We start from the raw sequence: 15,122 nt of genomic DNA on the forward strand, positions 1-15,122 counted from the left end.
TTGCTCTCTCTCTCCAAATCTTCCTCAGACACGGAAGGATAAGCGGAACAGGGGGATGAACAAGAGTCACTGCGTATTTCCAACTTACGGCCTATCCGTCCTCTGCGAAGGGACTTCCTGGTCCAAACCAAATTTGTGCTTTGCTGTTTCCTTGACTTGCGAATGCATCCTGCTCTATTTCGACATTCAACTGCTTCTGCACCTCCTCCATTCCCTTCCGTGTGATCTGGTAGTCTCCTGATCTTTCTAGTCTTGATAAGGAATCTGCTGCACCGTTCAAAACGCCTGGAAGATGAAACGCTTTCACATTGATCCCCATCTGGAGAATTGCTCGTCTGATCTTCCTTATGATGCAGATTAAGTTTCTTCCTGCAGCCCAGCGGTTTATGTTGAAGACAACGCTTGAGTTGTCTGATCTTAGAAGCAAATTCTTCATCTTGTATTTCTTGATATAGGGCTCGAAATGGTTGAGAGAAAGGACAACTGCCAGTGTTTCCTTGAAATTTGAACTTTGCGAAATGAATCTTCGATCGAAAGGCTGATGATAATGGTAACATGTTCCGTTGACTTCTAAGATGGCTCCACAGGCCCGAGGAGCTGCATCTGTTGTTAATATCGCATCTGGCACTGAGAAAATTTCCAAATCTCTTTTTTCTTCCTTCTTCAAGCGCGATTCCCAATATGAGATTTGTTTGAAAACTCCGTAATTCATTGCGAATTCTCCGTCCCATCCATTTTTTCGAACAATTCTGTTTTGCAGAGCGTATAATCTGTTCATTTGAAGCCCTGCATCTTTGCACACAAATCGCACTGCGCTTATTGAACCGATGAATGAGGCATGATCTCTTGTTTTCACTATCGCTCCAATTTTTGCTTTTGTCATCCACCGCTTGCACTCCTTGCTCAATGCCTTCCTTCTGTTCCTTTCTAATGACACTGTTATCTTTGTTGTTCTCCAAGTCCAACCCAAGAAGTTGAAGACTTGTCTCGGAGTTACACTACTCTTTTCCACATTGACCATAAGTCCAAGCTCTGCAAACCATTTTATCACTTTGTCCGTCACTTCTGTCAGATAGATAGGATCTTGGTGGATAAGGATAACATCGTCCAAGTACGCCATGCATTTTACATCCCATTGCTCTCTGATGCCTTGCAATACCTTTCTCATCAGTCGCGTGAAGATCCGTGGAGCATCTTTGAACCCGAATGGCATGCCGCGAAAAGCGAATGTTTCTTCGTGAAAGGAAAAGGCGAGAAACGGAACAAACGAATCGTGAACTGGGACGAGGAAGTATGCTTGGGATAAATCTAAGGTAGTGGCGAAATCGTTGTGCTCTAATAATCTTTCCAAAGTTAGGTGGTCTTCCATTTTGAAATGGATGTTCTTCACAGCAGCATTTAACGGACGGCAGTCTAGTATTTGTCGATATTTTCCATCTTTTTTTGGGATGAAAAACATGTTGCTCAGGCAACGCACCTTCTTCCTGTCTATCTTTGATATGACACCTGTTGCTAAACCTTTTTTTATCCAAGCGGAACAGGCTAACTCCTCCTTCTGTCCTCCGAAAAATCCCTTGTTCATTCTTCTTCTCTCATTAATCTGTCCTTTGCCTGTTTTCCCTTCCAGACCGGGCATATTCCCTCCGATATAGAATTTGTTACACCGATCTTCTTCCACTCCGCGGAGAACAATCTAGTTCTTCCACCCACTATTGCTTCTTTCCCCAAGCCTTCCTGGAAAATGTTCCTGGTCGAGGCCCGCAGCAGCGGGCCTGCACGCGAAAAAATCTTGTTCTAGTGATCCTTCTTTTTGGTTGAGGTTTGGCCGTTGAGTGTTTGGCTTCAAGAATGGGTTTGATGATTTCGAGTTTGTCATTGGTGATAAGGGGATCTTCAGATCCGTCCTTTAAAACGCGGGCAGCTTTGAAACCATATTCCACCTGAATGCGGGAATGTCTTGCCTCTTGCAACGCGGCAATGATCATAAGCACCGCATCAGCAAGTCGATCCCGTTGTGAAGCTCCCTCATCCTGTAGTAAAATCAGTGCCTTCAGAGCAAGGAATAAATATTGCTCCACTCTCCAACCGCTCGAATCCAAGGCATCCTTTATCCAATTTGAAGATCTTGAATGGGCATGTGTTTGCGATGGTATGAATGGGACAAATGATAAAGATTCATAAGCATTCTTGGTTTCCTGAACATCTGCGCGATCAAGCTGAAAATTAAATACTGGAGCAGACACAACTTCTCCGAAGAGTTCCGTAGATAAAGTTGCAAGTTTGTTGGTTGACGGAATCACCTGTGACCCGCTGTGACTTTGGCTTGATTGAGTCTGTGAGATGGGGGATGTTGAGCTACTTGTGGAGTTGGATTGAGATAGATCCAAGCCGCCCGTTGGTCCGCCCGCAGAGAATATACTGCTTGGTTCAGACGCAGGTCCAAAATTAATAGCTTCAATTTCCTTTGATCTGTTGAACGACTGAGCCCTTAATATAGCGCTCACTCCCAAAATAAGGAGGTGTTGAAGTTCAACGATTGTTCTTAAGAATTAAAATGCAAAGCCTTTTAATTCGTTAAGTACAAACAAAACTTCAAGACCTCCTAATTAAGGGAGTGAGCTCTGCATTATGGGCTCAGCTTGTTACAAAAGTGATGTTATCAAAAGGATGAAGTGTTTAAAATTACAAAACAACAATTTTTCCCTGTGTAAAAAGGAGTGCTGATGTGTTGTTGCACTCGGCAATAGTCTTAGGCTTGGCTTGGCCTGACTTGTGGTTTTGGCATCTGGTTAATTGCGCTCGCGTTTGATATAGGCTATCGAACCCGGATATCAGCATCGGTTCTCGATATTTGCTAACTGCATATGTTATTGGTATTATTCTGGTGCTACTAAATCTTTGGCTTGGTTTGTTGATTTCTTCAATTACATCTGTGCCATATTGGCTCAATTTCTCTCTTCGTCATTTTGTCTCTTTTTCTATCTCTAGCATTGTTTCTGGTTGTGAATTGTTATTATTAGGGAAAAGCATTAATAAAATGGGAATAATTTGACCTCATCAATAAAGTGAAATTTTATTATTTTGAAACAAGAAATAGTGAGCGGTAAGAGCAGCAATATTCCTGTCTGTAAAAGAGGTGTTGTTAATAGATTTTTCTCTTAGAATGCAAGAACAGAGTGAAATTATTCGAGAGAAAAACCATTATCCACAACACCTCCTAATAAAGGGAGTGTTCATAATTGTGAATTTCTTTTTTTCCGCATGTCTCGATACAATAAACTGTCCCCTTATGTCTCTGTCCCTTCTCTGGTCTTCTCTGATCCTGATTCTTTTATTTTTTCCGTTTCCTTATACTCTTGTTCTTCGACTCATGTTGGGAGTATCACTGTTTGACTTGTCCGCAACGCGGATAATATCCGAATAGCATGCTCTTGAACCCATTGTGTCTTTCTTCGAACTTGAAGGATGAGTATGAGGTGAAGTCCTTGTGAATTGGAATTAGGAAATAAGCCTGAGAAAGATCTTGCGAGGTTGCGAAATCTCCCGTCTGGATCAGCCTCTCCAATGTGCGATGTTCTTCCATTTTGAAATGAATATCTTTCAGTGCGGCATTGAGTGGACAGCAATCGAGGATTTGGCGGAACTTCACTGTCTTCTTCTTTATGAAAAATATATTGCTTAAGTGACAGACCTCTCCTTCTTCCAACAGTGTAAAATATCTGTCCTGAGTCCTTCATGAATCCATTCTGAACAAGCCTCTTTCTCCTCTCTGCCTCCCAGGAAGCCTCTGCCTTTCTCCTTTTCCTGTTTCGACTCGTCTCTTGTCACTCTCCTTTATCAAATGGGACTTTAACTGTCTGATATCCCATCTGTCTTCCGATCTTCTTCCATTCCTCAGCAAAGGCTTAAGTGCTGCTCCCTGCTTTCTCCGAAAAAAATTGCTTCTTGATGCTGAACGTGTTGATCTTCCAGTTCCCGAGCTTGTAGATCTAGTTTTCCATGAACCAATTCTCCTTGTTCTGTGTGACAAGTGTGAAACAGCGCTTTCCTGTCTCCGCTCTGTTCTGGACTGCAAAATTGGCTTCATCCTGTCCAGCTGCTCTGTGGTCAATAACGGATCATCCTTTTCTTCCTGAAGTGTTTTGGCGGGCTTGATACCGAATTTGGATTAAATATGCACGTGGAGCGGTGCTTGGAGTGCTGCGACTATCAGCATCTTTGAATCTCCCTGGTGTTGTTGTACTTCTTCTGTTTTGCCTTTTGTTGCCATCAACATCGCTTTCAATGCGTTCATAAAAAAGGTTTCATCATTGAACGCTCCTTCATCAAAAGCATCAAAAAGCCAACTTAGAGATCTCGAATGTGGATAGGTTGCAGAAGGCAGGAACTGGGAGACTGACAGTGATTCATCATCTTGCAAAATCTGGAATTGATTTCACTGACCCACATTATGAGCAGACACTGAACTTTGCAAGTTTTCCACAAAGAAGGATTTGGTTGCTTCTATCAGTGATTGTGTTGAGGAATGAGATGAGCAAAATGGACTAGTTGATGTTGAGGTTGCTGAGGTTGAGGAGACAGCTGACATCACTGGGAATTAGGTATCAGGTGCACCTGCAGTTGGAATGGAGATGTGAGGCGCCATTCCCATACCGCATGGAGGTCCACTTTGCGGGAATATCCCGCTCAGTCATACGAAGGTCATTCCAACAATGTGGATATTTTCTAATTTTGTGTTCGGCTGAGCTCATCATGCAAATCTCATTATTTCAATAAAGAGGCGTTGTCGATAACGGTTTTTCTCTAGAATTAAGGAATAGTGTTCTTTTATTCATAATAATTTTCGCACACACACACACACACACACATACACACACACGAAAAAAAAAAAAAAAAAAAAAAAAAAAAAAAAAAAAAAAAAAAAAAAAAAAAAAAAATAAATAAATCATAAAAATATAACAAATACTTCAAAATTTCAGTGATTAGTAAAATATTTCATAAAAAATTACGAACTGACACGAATTTTCAATGACTGACGGACTTGAAGAAAAAAAAAATTAAATGCAACACATGCTTGTGTTGAAGATGGATGTTTCTTTGCGAAATAGAATTTTCTCCACAAACAAACGGAGCAGCCATAATATTATTTGTATTTGACAAATCATTGCATTTCTCCATCATTTCTGAGTAATTATGCTTATGCTGAAGACAGCTGTATGGATGCTGCAATTTCACTAATTGCCTTCAGTTCTCATTTTTTTTGCCAAAATTTGTCTGCTGTTGAATTCATTTTCCATGTGAACCACAAAAATGCGTGATTTGTTGTTGTTGTGTTTTTTTTTAACACTCCAAAAAGACGCAGGAGACGGACAATAGAAACACATTTTTTGGTTTGCGGGCATTGCTGCACTTATCGTTTTTGGTGAATATGAATTTTTTTTCATTTGTTTTGAAAAGAATCCATTTGTGAGCTGGGGCGATGCACGGAAATTGAGCAGGAACATAAAATGGAAGAGCTGAAAGGAATGCTGGATGAGATGGACGAGTGTGGGTTTTGTTCGATTTTCAAGACAGAGCTGTTTGACGAAATGGACAAAATGATTGAAGAAAAGAAAGTGGGAATTGAGAAAGTGGTAGTGCTGCTGAAGCACATCGGACGCATCAAGGCGGCGGGGTGCATGTACTTTTCGGAGTTCAACAGGTCTTTGCTCCTGGAGCGACTCAAGAAGAAGATTGCTGAAGAAGAGAAGAAGAAAGGAGATAAGGACGAAAAGCATTTTGCTGATCTGTGCGAATGTTATGTCATGCTTGTGTCAGATTTTTTGCCGGGGCTTCTGGGGATATGTGTGCCTTGCCTTTTGAAAGTTGGGCTGAACAAGGAGGAAAGCGAGGACGTTCAAAAAGAAGTGGAAATGGCTTTGTTGGCTTTGAGCAGCATTTGGCAGCGGAATGTATTTTCTTTTCTTTGTTTTTCTATCTTTTTATTTTTCTTTATTATTCTTTGTATATTTTTGAATTGCATTTGACATCTGCGGATATGTTGTTTATTTTGAGCAGAAAGTGAAAAAAAGAGCTGTATCTGGAAGAGATTACGGAAATCATCGAGCATCACGAAAAGTGTCGCAACCTGACGAGACTTGGCTATTCGTTGGCGTGGGACTTTTTGATTAGTCGTTTGGTCGAGGATAAAAAACTGGGAAAGGGGATTGCGAATGAGCTGCACTTTGGGAGAGAAGCAAGGAGAGAATTGGAAGAGCTGGCTGCAAGTGTGGATTGGAAGGAAAAGGAAAAGGAAGAGGAAAGCATTTGCATAATCATGAGATGGATCGAAATAACAGACACATTGATTTGCCATTGCCATGCATTGAATAGCGAAGAGTGTGTTGGCCTGATTCGTTGCATTGTCTGTGTGTGCAGAGCAGCAAGAGAGAAGGGGCAGAAAATTAGAAAAGGATGCATCGGCCTTTTTGTAACGATGGCACGCTGCAAAGCCGTGGGGGCAGAGGTTTTATGGAATGCAGGGGTTATTGATGTTGTGTTGGAAGAAATGAAGCAAGAAACACAGAAAAAGATTTTGGTATTATTTTGCATGGAATTTTTTGAAGAGCTTTCGAGAAGCATGAAAAGGAAAGGGAAGGAAGAAGGGGAGGAAGAGGAAGAGGAAGAGGAAGAGGAAGAGGAAGAGGAAGAGGAAGAGGAAGAGGAAGAGAAAGAGGAGGAGGAAGAGAAAGAGGAAGAGAGGAAGGAGATGAAAAGAAAGATATTTGAGAAGATGGAAGAAGAAGGATACGAAGATAGCATTACGAGTTTTTTTGAAACAAACCCTTTGCTAAACGGAAAAGAGTTGGGGGACTTTTCAATTGTTATTACAGACTATTTTGCGAGTGTCTGAGGAAATGAAAGGAGCTGTGTTTTTCTTTTTTTCTTTTCTTTCTTTCTTTTTATTTTTTGAATTTTTTTATTTTTGTATTGTTTTTTGCACCATTTCAAAATTTGGCAAGTGCTGTTTTGAGGCTTTCACAAAAATGGATGGATTTTGAAAAAGCATTCTTTTTTGTTTTGTTTTGTTTTGTTTTTCCAGAGGAAAAGATGAGTGCCATTCTTTTCCGATGAAAGCCCTTTGCCAGTGTGAAAAATGAAGTTGTGGAACAATCAAATGGTGGCTGGTATTTTGGCAATGCGAATAATTGGCAAGAGGCATTTGAATTTTTGTTTATTTCTGCACCACAGAAAATAATTGCATTTTATAAGAAAAAATCAAACATTATCTCAAATAATCAGTCTGTTTGGTTCCTTTTTCGGTGGGCAATCGGTTTGGTGTTTTGGCGAGAACAAGCAAATTTCAAAGGGAGTCTGATTATCATGTGTGAGTGAACAGAAAAGGATCGATTCACCATTTATTTGTGGAGTTTATGAAAGTGTTCAATCTTGCCATTTTCCAAACAAAAAATTAAAAAAAGAAATCCATAATTTTTTAATCATTTTTGAAAAATATTGCTATTTTTGCAACTGCGAGAGGCGGCTGCATCGGGCGAAAAAGCGCAGTTGATTTTGATTTCGAAAAATGAAGCGTCTTTGCAATCAACGCTGCAAATCCTATTTCCAGCAACTAATTCAAGAGCGCATCCAAAAAATGCTATCGATGTTCCACTGCTCGAAGTGGCAGAAAAGCTACGATGCGCGCGATTTGGAGCGAGGGAGAAATATTTTGTTTAGCCAGGGGTTTGCAAAAATGACGGCGATAATGAACAGGAAGTTTGAGCAGCGGGCGATCAAGGCGATTGATGGAGAAGACTTTTGCCGAAGTTTGAGCATGCAGAAGAAACTTGCGCAAACGTTTTGCCGAAGCTATGATGCGCTGTGGCTGCGCTTTGGGATAGAATGCATGCGGGGCGAGAAGGATAAAGCGTATTTACAGAGCTCGAGTGATTTGTCTGAGGCGAGAGGCGAGGTCAGAGAAATGACGCAATATTTTGTGGACAGGTTTCTCAAAGGATCTGTGTCGAGCATTGAGGGGGTCTGCGTCAAATGCTTCCAACTTATTGCGCTGCTGGACTCGGCGAGGATTTATGATGAAAAGCGCAAATCTGCAAGTTTCTCGGGGAATTTGGGAGCAGACGGATTGCGCATCCCATGCGGCATTTTAGCCAGCCGTCCGCTTCTCTTCCGAGTGGAGTCGAAATTCAAAGATTCGGCATCGATGTTCAACGAGGTTTGTGGGCAGCTGCTTCAAGGAACGGGGGATGCTTCCAAGCAGTTTCGCAGCTATGGGCTGGAGCTGCGCTTCGCACAGAGCGCAGTGCTGGAAATGAGTTTTCCGGATGGAAAGCAGCCGTATGATTTTTCAGACGGGATTATTCTTGGACGAATCGTTGAGGTGTTTATGCTGAAAGAACAGCTGATGAGATCTTCTTCTTCTTCACAAAACTCCTCGTCTTCATCATCATCATCATCTTCATCTTCATCATCATCATCTTCTTCTCTTTTTTTCCAACAAAGTCTGTGAAGCAAACGACTTCGTCTTCAGCGGGTGCCCTGCCTCCAAAGAATTCTTCTCTTCAAGCATCTGAGGGATGGTCATTTGATAACGGCGCAGAGTGTCAGGGCCGTGCGCCTGGCTGGGAAGTGCGTGATGAGTGGGCGGACATCGATCTTCCGGTGAATGAAATCATAAGCAGATGCATTTGCTTTCACTGCTGCGACGGGATGAAGCGAAATGCAGTGAGTGGAAAGGAGAAGCAGCGAAACATATGCTTTCTTCTGAAATACCTGATGAGCCATTTTGGTGCTGGAAGAAAAGGAAAGGCAACTTTATCAGAAGTGGGTGTGCGAGCACGGGGTGAAAGAAGAAGCGGCAAGAGGGGAGCGGGAAGAGGGGAGGAAGAGAATGATGAAGAAAATGATGAAAAGGAAGAGTTGGTGGATGAAGGAGAGGAAGAAGGAGAGGAAGAGTCTGAGGAAGAGGAAGAAGAGGCACTTGATCTGTCGTGGGTTGACAAAGTGCGCTGTGCTGACGGGAGCAGACAGATGAACACGGCGCTTGGGTGGCGAATATTGAGTTATTTTTCGATGCGGCTGGAAAGGCTTAGAGGCAGATTGGGAAGCAGGGGAGAGGAGAAAAGGGGGGTTTGCCGGGAGTCAGGGGTTGGAGGCATTTGGTGGGCGGTGACGGCGGACATGGTGGAGCGGGAAATAAGTGAGTGGGAGAGGTGGAAGAAAAGGGGAAGGTGTGGTGTTGAATGTGGGAAGGGAGGAGGGGGCTGTGGTGCCCTGACGGACAAGAACGGTTGGGTGGGGAAAGAGAGGAGGGAGGAGGAGAGGGAAAGGAGGAAGAGTTTGGAGGAGGCGCTGGTGGAGTGGTGCAACTGCGTGTGCTCGGGGCGGCTGGGGCGGATCAGCTCGTTTGGGCGGAGTGGGCGCAAAAAGAGAGATGGTGTGCTGGGTGAAGGAGGAGAGGAAGAGGGAGGAGAGGAAGGGGAAGAAGATGTGATATCAAGCGGCAGGCTGTTCTGCGAGATGGTGCATGCGTATGCGCCGCACTACATCCCGACGTATCGGCAGTGGGTTGCAGCCAGCGAACGCAGAAAAGGAAGCGCCGAGGCAGTTCGAGCATCGGGTTGCGGAGCAGTGGTGCGTGGGGGTTCGAAGCGAGCGCAGCAAATGGGGGTGTGCGGCACACAATACAGATATGCACGCCGGTTTCGCACGCCGTTTTTCCGGCTGTTTTGGAGGGCGTCTGTTCGGATTGGCGGGTATCCGGAGATCGGTTTGTGGATGGTTTTCATATTGCAATTCAACATAATCATAATCATAATCTTTTTTTTATTTTATTTTGTTTTATTTTATTTTAATTTTAATATGAACTGTAATACTTGGTTTTTCTATTTTGTCTGTTGCATTTGCATGGGTTAGTGTCGGAGGTGTGCACAAGCACAGCAGCAGAGCTTCCGGCAGGGCTTGTGGCAGGGACGGTTGCTGGGCTGTTTGTGCATCTGTCGTCGCTGAAGAAAGAGGAGGTTTGGAGGGAGGGAAGTGCAGTTGCGATTCAGAGTGTGGCGAGGGGCTGGCGGGTGCGGCGGATTCTGAGGGAGCTGAAGGAAGAGCGAGAAGAGCGGCGGCGTCGGAGAAAGGAGCAGCGAGAGGCGATTGAGAACCGGTGGAGGCAGATGGGTGGGGTTGGAACAGGGGTGCTGAAGGGAGATGGAGAGGGAGAGGGAGAGAAAGGCAGAGTGGGGGGTTTGGTGGGGGATTTGGCAGAAGACAGAGAGGAGCTTGGGCGTTTGGAGGAGGAGGAAAAGAACGACTCGATCTGTGTGAAGGCGCTTGTGGGGAAGGAGTGCAAGTGCATGATGTGTGTGATGAGGCGGAAGGAGGAGGAGGAAGAGGAAGGAGAGGAGGAGGGGAGGGAGGGAGCATCGGGGGTTGGAAAGGAGGGGAGAGAGCACACATATGAAGAATGGGTGGAGGCAGAGATGGGCGAAGAGGATGGGAGGCAGTTTGAGGTGGAGGAAGTTGTGGAAGTTGTGGAAGTGGTGGGGAGAGAAGGGGAGAGGGAAGAGGGAGAATCAGAAGGAGAGGGAGGAGATGCAGGGAATGAGGAAGAGAACAGAAGAGCGTTTGAGAAAAGGGGTGTTGGTGTGCTTGTTGATGTTTTGGAGGATGGAAGAGGAGGACGAGGAGGCAGAGGGGCAGAAGGAGAGTATGGGCTGACTGAGGTGGTGATGAGGCCGTCGAAGCGGACAAGCTTCAGCATGGGAGTGCCTCCGATGGGGAAGGAAGGAGAAGACAACGGGGCAGCGAGTGAAGCAGAACATTTGGCCAATGAAAAGTCATCCTCCTCCTTTTCCTCATCATCATCATCTTTGGAGTCACAGGCGAAACAGGGTGTGTCTGGCTCATCCCCTTCGCAGCATGCAAATGAGAGGGGAGCATCTCAAAATGGATGCTCACCTCGCAATGCATCGGGCGAACTGTCTGCTTTGAGCACATCACACAACTCGCCTGTACCAGTCACCCGATCCACTTCATCCACTTCATCCACCTCAACACCCACATCGACACCCTTGTCGCAGTCTCACATGTTTCATTCGCCGTTTTCTGCGCTGCAGTCGAAGAGGCCCACGATCAGCGCAGAGGAGGAGATATTTGAGGCGCGCAAGATATCGCACCACCATCGCTCTCATCACTCACCGCAGCTCCTTCAACAGCATCAACAGCATCATCAACAACAGCTTCATCATCATCATTGAATGGAACAGGAGTGCTGGGGCCATATTTGGAGGGGATGTCGGAAGTGCTGTTGGATGTGCTTGCGCCGAGCGAGTCGACGGTGAGGAAAGAGAGAGAAATGATGGAGAAGAAGATGAAGAAGAGGCGAGCGACGCAGATATGGGAAGAGTTCATGGAATCGAATGAGAGTGAGGAGGAAGGAGAAGAAGGAGAAGGAGGAGAAGGAGAAGAAGATGATGATTTGTTGGTTGGACGGAGTGAAGGGTTGGGTGATGCTGACAAATCGAGTGAATGGAGGGAAAGGGAGAAAAATGTGAGAGAAGAAGTGGGAGTGGAAAGGAAAGCGGAGGGAGGAGAAGGGAAAGGAGAAAGAGAGAGAGAAGAGAAGGAGGAAGTTGAAGTGTTTGTGACAGAATCGAGAGAAAGGATGAGAGGAGCTGTGAGAGAGAAAGTGAAGCCTCGGAAAATAAGCACAAGGGGTGAGAAAGAAGGAAAGGAAGGGAATGGAGAAGGGAAAGCAGATGCTGTTGAGGAAAGGGAAAGAGAAGGGAAAAGAGAAAGAGAAAGAGAAATGGAGGTGAAGGTGGTGAATGAAAGGGAAAGGAGAGAGGAAGAGCAGAAAGCAGAGAAAGGGGTGCAAGTTCGAGGGGTGGTGAGGAAGAAAGGAGGGAAGGAGAGGAGGGATTTGGAAGGAGGAGAGGCTGAGGAGGATGAGTTTGATGGGAAGATTCAACGGGTGTGGGAGGAGCAGAAAGAGGTGGAGGAGCGGATCCGGCAGAAGCGGGAGCGGATCCGGGACATCCGAAAAGACATTGAGCGGCGAGAGAGGGAAGAGGAAGAGGAAGAGCGAAGGGAAGGGGCGGGTGTGATCAGCAGGATGGAGCGGAGACGGATTGTGAGGGAGCGAAGCAGAGAAGAGCTTGGAAGGCGAAGGAGAGAAGAGGAAGTGCGGGAGGCGGAGATGGCAAAAGAGCGGGAAGGAGCAGCGCTGGTGATTGGGGTGGGGTGGATGGGGAGGTGGAAGAGGAAGGCTGGGTCAGAGAGGATGAAGGAGGCAGAGGAGAGAGAGGGGGAGCGAAGAAGGGCGGGAGCGGGGGTGATTGCGAGAGGGTGTGTGAAGATGTGGAGGCGAAGATATGCAGGTGGTGTGCTGAGTGGAGAGAGGGAGAGGGAGGCAGAAAGGAGGGGTGTGGCAGGGAGGGTGATCGGCAGGGGGTATTGGAGGCATGTGTGCGTGGGCAGGGGCAAAGAGATTTTGGAGGAGAAGCGGAGAGAAAATTTTGTGAGAGAAGGAAGGGCAGGATGGGTGATTGGGGAAGGGTGGAGAAAGGGGATGCGATGCAGCGAGGCGAGAGAGGAGCTTGTGGTGAGGTGGATGGCGGAGGAAGAGAGGAGGCAGAGGGCAGCAGGCAGGATAAGCGGGTGGTGGAGGAGGCGTGTGGTGTATGGGGAGTGTTTGAGAGAAGCGATGGTGCGAGGGCTGGCAGAGGAGCGAAGGAAGATCGAGGCAGGGGAGGTGGTGACGAGGAAGCGGCGGGAGCAGGTGAGGCGTGTGTTGTGTGAGGAGATGTTTTGGAGGCTGAAAGGGGAAGCAGAAGAGAGGGAGAGAAAGGCTGGGGAGGAGATTGGGAGGGGGCTGAGGAGGATGGCGCTGGGGAGGAAGTGCCGGATGGCTCTGGAGGGGAAGAGAGAGGAAGAGGCGCAGCGGAAGGCTCGGGTGCGGAAGGAGAAGGAGGCGCGGCTGCACATGCTTGAGGAAGAGCTGGAGAAGAAGAAAGAGGAAGAAGAGGCGCTGGGGCTGATTGAAGCAGAAGAGGAAAAGAAACTGTTGAAGCAGAGTTATTGGAGGATGGGAGGAGGAGGAGGAGAGGTCTGGGGAGCGAGAGGTAGAGGAGGAGGTGGTGGTGGTGGTGGAGTGCTGGTGGCAGATGCGATTGTGCAGACAGATCGAACAGAGGAGGAGTATGAGATCTTTGACGAGGAGGTGACAGACATGGGGAAGGGGTCAGGCAGCGCGTTTTCGACTCCGCTGGGTTCAGCCACTCGTCCGCAGCAGCATCAGCAGCAGCAGGCAGCAGGGTGTGTTTGGGGTGGATCAGAGGGGACGCCAAAAAGTGTGTCAGTGTCGACGATGACAGGCAGCATGAAGCGCAGATCAGTTGGCAGTGCAGCGATGACAGAAATGGCAGCGATGGAAGGGAATGTTCAAAAAAGCCCTTTGGTGGGTGGAGGGATGGCATGCTCTGCGCTGTCAACGCCTCTCGCACATGCTCAGCCGCAGCAGCTGTGGCCGTCTGGCCCAGCGGTGCTTGAGGGGATGAGTGTTGTTGGAGAAGGTGTGAGAGCAGGAATGGAGGGCAAGGCAGCAGACATTGGGGGAGCAGGCGGTTCAGGTGGAAGGGTGTTTGAAGAGGAGAGGGGCAGAACTGAAATGAGACAGGGAAATGCGAGTGGGCTTTTTGGGGGTGATGTGCAGCTGTCGACGCCAGTTCAGGCGAATCGGGGTTTTGGGCGTTGGGTGTCGGCGGGTGAGGAGAGGATGCAGAATGGGATTGGGGAGGAGCAGTCGATCATTGTTGAGAATCGGGCAGGGCTTGGCGGGGGTGGAAGCGAAGCATGTGGGAAAGCCCTCCTTTCGCCCAGCAGCTCATCGGAATGGCCAGGCGGACATTCGGCCAATGAGCGGGCAAGTGATTGTTCTGGAAAGCAGCCACACGAGAAAGAGCAGATGAAGAGAGATGGCAGCGAATATGAAGTTGTTTCGTATTCAACCGAGGCGTCGTTCGAAAGAAATGCGAGAAGTGAACAAATCTATTCGCTATTTATAAAAATTTGAGTTGTAATTGTTAGTTATATTTTTTGTTGTGGCTTGTAACATTTAAATATGGGAGGAAATTTTTAACTTTATGAATTTTGTTCCACTCAATGATTTCTTTTATTTTTCTTAATTTTAACAATTTTCTGTATTTTTTTTACATGTGAATATAAGACTTTTTATGATATAATTTCAGAAAAAGTTTGGAATAAATCATTTATTTTTTCATAAATGCAATAATTCTATCCCATTTTTTATTCAGATTCCCTTAAAGAAAATAAAATTGATCAATAATTGGACGAAAATATGATTTCATAGAAAACAGTCATATAATAAGCTATTTATTGGTTTTTTTGATAAACCTTCCATTATTTGTTTTTTCTGGCATTATTATTTTTTTTTAAAAAAAAATTATGCATCACAACGAAAAAAGCATCCATGAAGTGCCATTTGACTTTCTTGTTTTTGTGCTTCATTGCATGCGAATCAAATGGCGTTGCCAATTGCTTGGAACATTCACCATGCAAAGCTCACTTGCCTTTCAATTATGAGTCCATTGGCACATCCAACAACAAACAGCAATGTCTTTTCAAGGGTTTGTTGAGTGCCCCAAAACAAACTCAGCTGCTCAGCCGCCGCTGCGCAACAATGGTCAACACCTCTTTCCTGCTGTCTGACGCATCCCTTGCATGCTGTGCACCACACGCCTGCCTTGCCATCATCAGCAGCAGCGATGCCACATTCAAATCTTGCACTCTCACATACACTTCCAAATCAACCCACCATGTTGCCCAGCTGCAAAGTGCATCCCTGTGGCTGTTCAACATCTCGCTGGCAGTCTCTAACCCAGCTGCCCCTGTTTCATCCATTGCCAGCAGTGCTGACCATCCTGCCAGCTCAGCAAACTGCAGAGTCTCAATATCCTCATCCCTCTTCGACTCCTGCTGCGTCTGTGCTGGCTCCCCGTTTGCAGCAACATCTGGCATATCCGATGTTGAGCTGCTGCATTCATCCTTCACAAACATCACCCGCACCACAAACATGAATGAGCCACTCAATATCCCCACCCGCGAAATCA

General features: G+C 46.2%; 6 protein-coding genes across 6 annotated transcripts; 3 read left to right on the forward strand and 3 right to left on the reverse strand.

The window, feature by feature from the left end:
- Positions 1–91: 91 nt before the first annotated feature.
- Positions 92–1,636, reverse strand: MONOS_13230 (putative Reverse transcriptase (RNA-dependent DNA polymerase); the record flags this gene model as incomplete). The annotated part of the gene is made up of 1 exon (XM_067865916.1): positions 92–1,636. One exon carries the CDS (start codon positions 1,634–1,636, stop codon positions 92–94), a length of 1,545 nt encoding a protein of 514 aa, XP_067736179.1.
- A 73-nt stretch (positions 1,637–1,709) lies between these two features.
- MONOS_13231 (uncharacterized protein) lies at positions 1,710–2,838 on the reverse strand (the record flags this gene model as incomplete). The annotated part of the gene is made up of 2 exons (XM_067865917.1): positions 1,710–2,541; positions 2,825–2,838. The coding sequence occupies 2 exons, from the start codon at positions 2,836–2,838 to the stop codon at positions 1,710–1,712; spliced, it is 846 nt and encodes a 281-aa protein (XP_067736180.1).
- A 2,669-nt stretch (positions 2,839–5,507) lies between these two features.
- MONOS_16873 (uncharacterized protein) lies at positions 5,508–7,093 on the forward strand (the record flags this gene model as incomplete). Its single annotated transcript, XM_067869743.1, has 3 exons — positions 5,508–5,951; positions 6,119–6,577; positions 7,082–7,093. The coding sequence occupies 3 exons, from the start codon at positions 5,508–5,510 to the stop codon at positions 7,091–7,093; spliced, it is 915 nt and encodes a 304-aa protein (XP_067736181.1).
- Positions 7,094–7,633: 540 nt separating this feature from the next.
- On the forward strand, positions 7,634–11,249 carry MONOS_16874 (uncharacterized protein; the record flags this gene model as incomplete). Its single annotated transcript, XM_067869744.1, has 3 exons — positions 7,634–8,377; positions 8,500–9,766; positions 9,913–11,249. The coding sequence occupies 3 exons, from the start codon at positions 7,634–7,636 to the stop codon at positions 11,247–11,249; spliced, it is 3,348 nt and encodes a 1,115-aa protein (XP_067736182.1).
- Positions 11,250–11,284: 35 nt separating this feature from the next.
- MONOS_16875 (uncharacterized protein) lies at positions 11,285–14,276 on the forward strand (the record flags this gene model as incomplete). The annotated part of the gene is made up of 1 exon (XM_067869745.1): positions 11,285–14,276. The coding sequence occupies one exon, from the start codon at positions 11,285–11,287 to the stop codon at positions 14,063–14,065; it is 2,781 nt and encodes a 926-aa protein (XP_067736183.1). The 3' UTR covers positions 14,066–14,276.
- A 157-nt stretch (positions 14,277–14,433) lies between these two features.
- On the reverse strand, positions 14,434–15,111 carry MONOS_9933 (uncharacterized protein). The gene has a single exon (XM_067880476.1). It carries the CDS (start codon positions 15,085–15,087, stop codon positions 14,665–14,667), a length of 423 nt encoding a protein of 140 aa, XP_067736184.1. The 5' UTR covers positions 15,088–15,111; the 3' UTR covers positions 14,434–14,664.
- Between the last annotated feature and the right edge of the window lie 11 nt (positions 15,112–15,122).

Source organism: Monocercomonoides exilis, assembly GCF_001643675.1.
Source record: "Monocercomonoides exilis strain PA203 chromosome Unknown scaffold1-2713096, whole genome shotgun sequence".
Classification (NCBI taxonomy): Eukaryota; Preaxostyla; order Oxymonadida; family Polymastigidae; genus Monocercomonoides; species Monocercomonoides exilis.

Bases quoted from the DNA above. Each gene is read 5' to 3' on its own strand.
- MONOS_9933 (XM_067880476.1), bottom strand. From the start codon at position 15,087: ATGTTTGTGGTGCGGGTGATGTTTGTGAAGGATGAATGCAGCAGCTCA.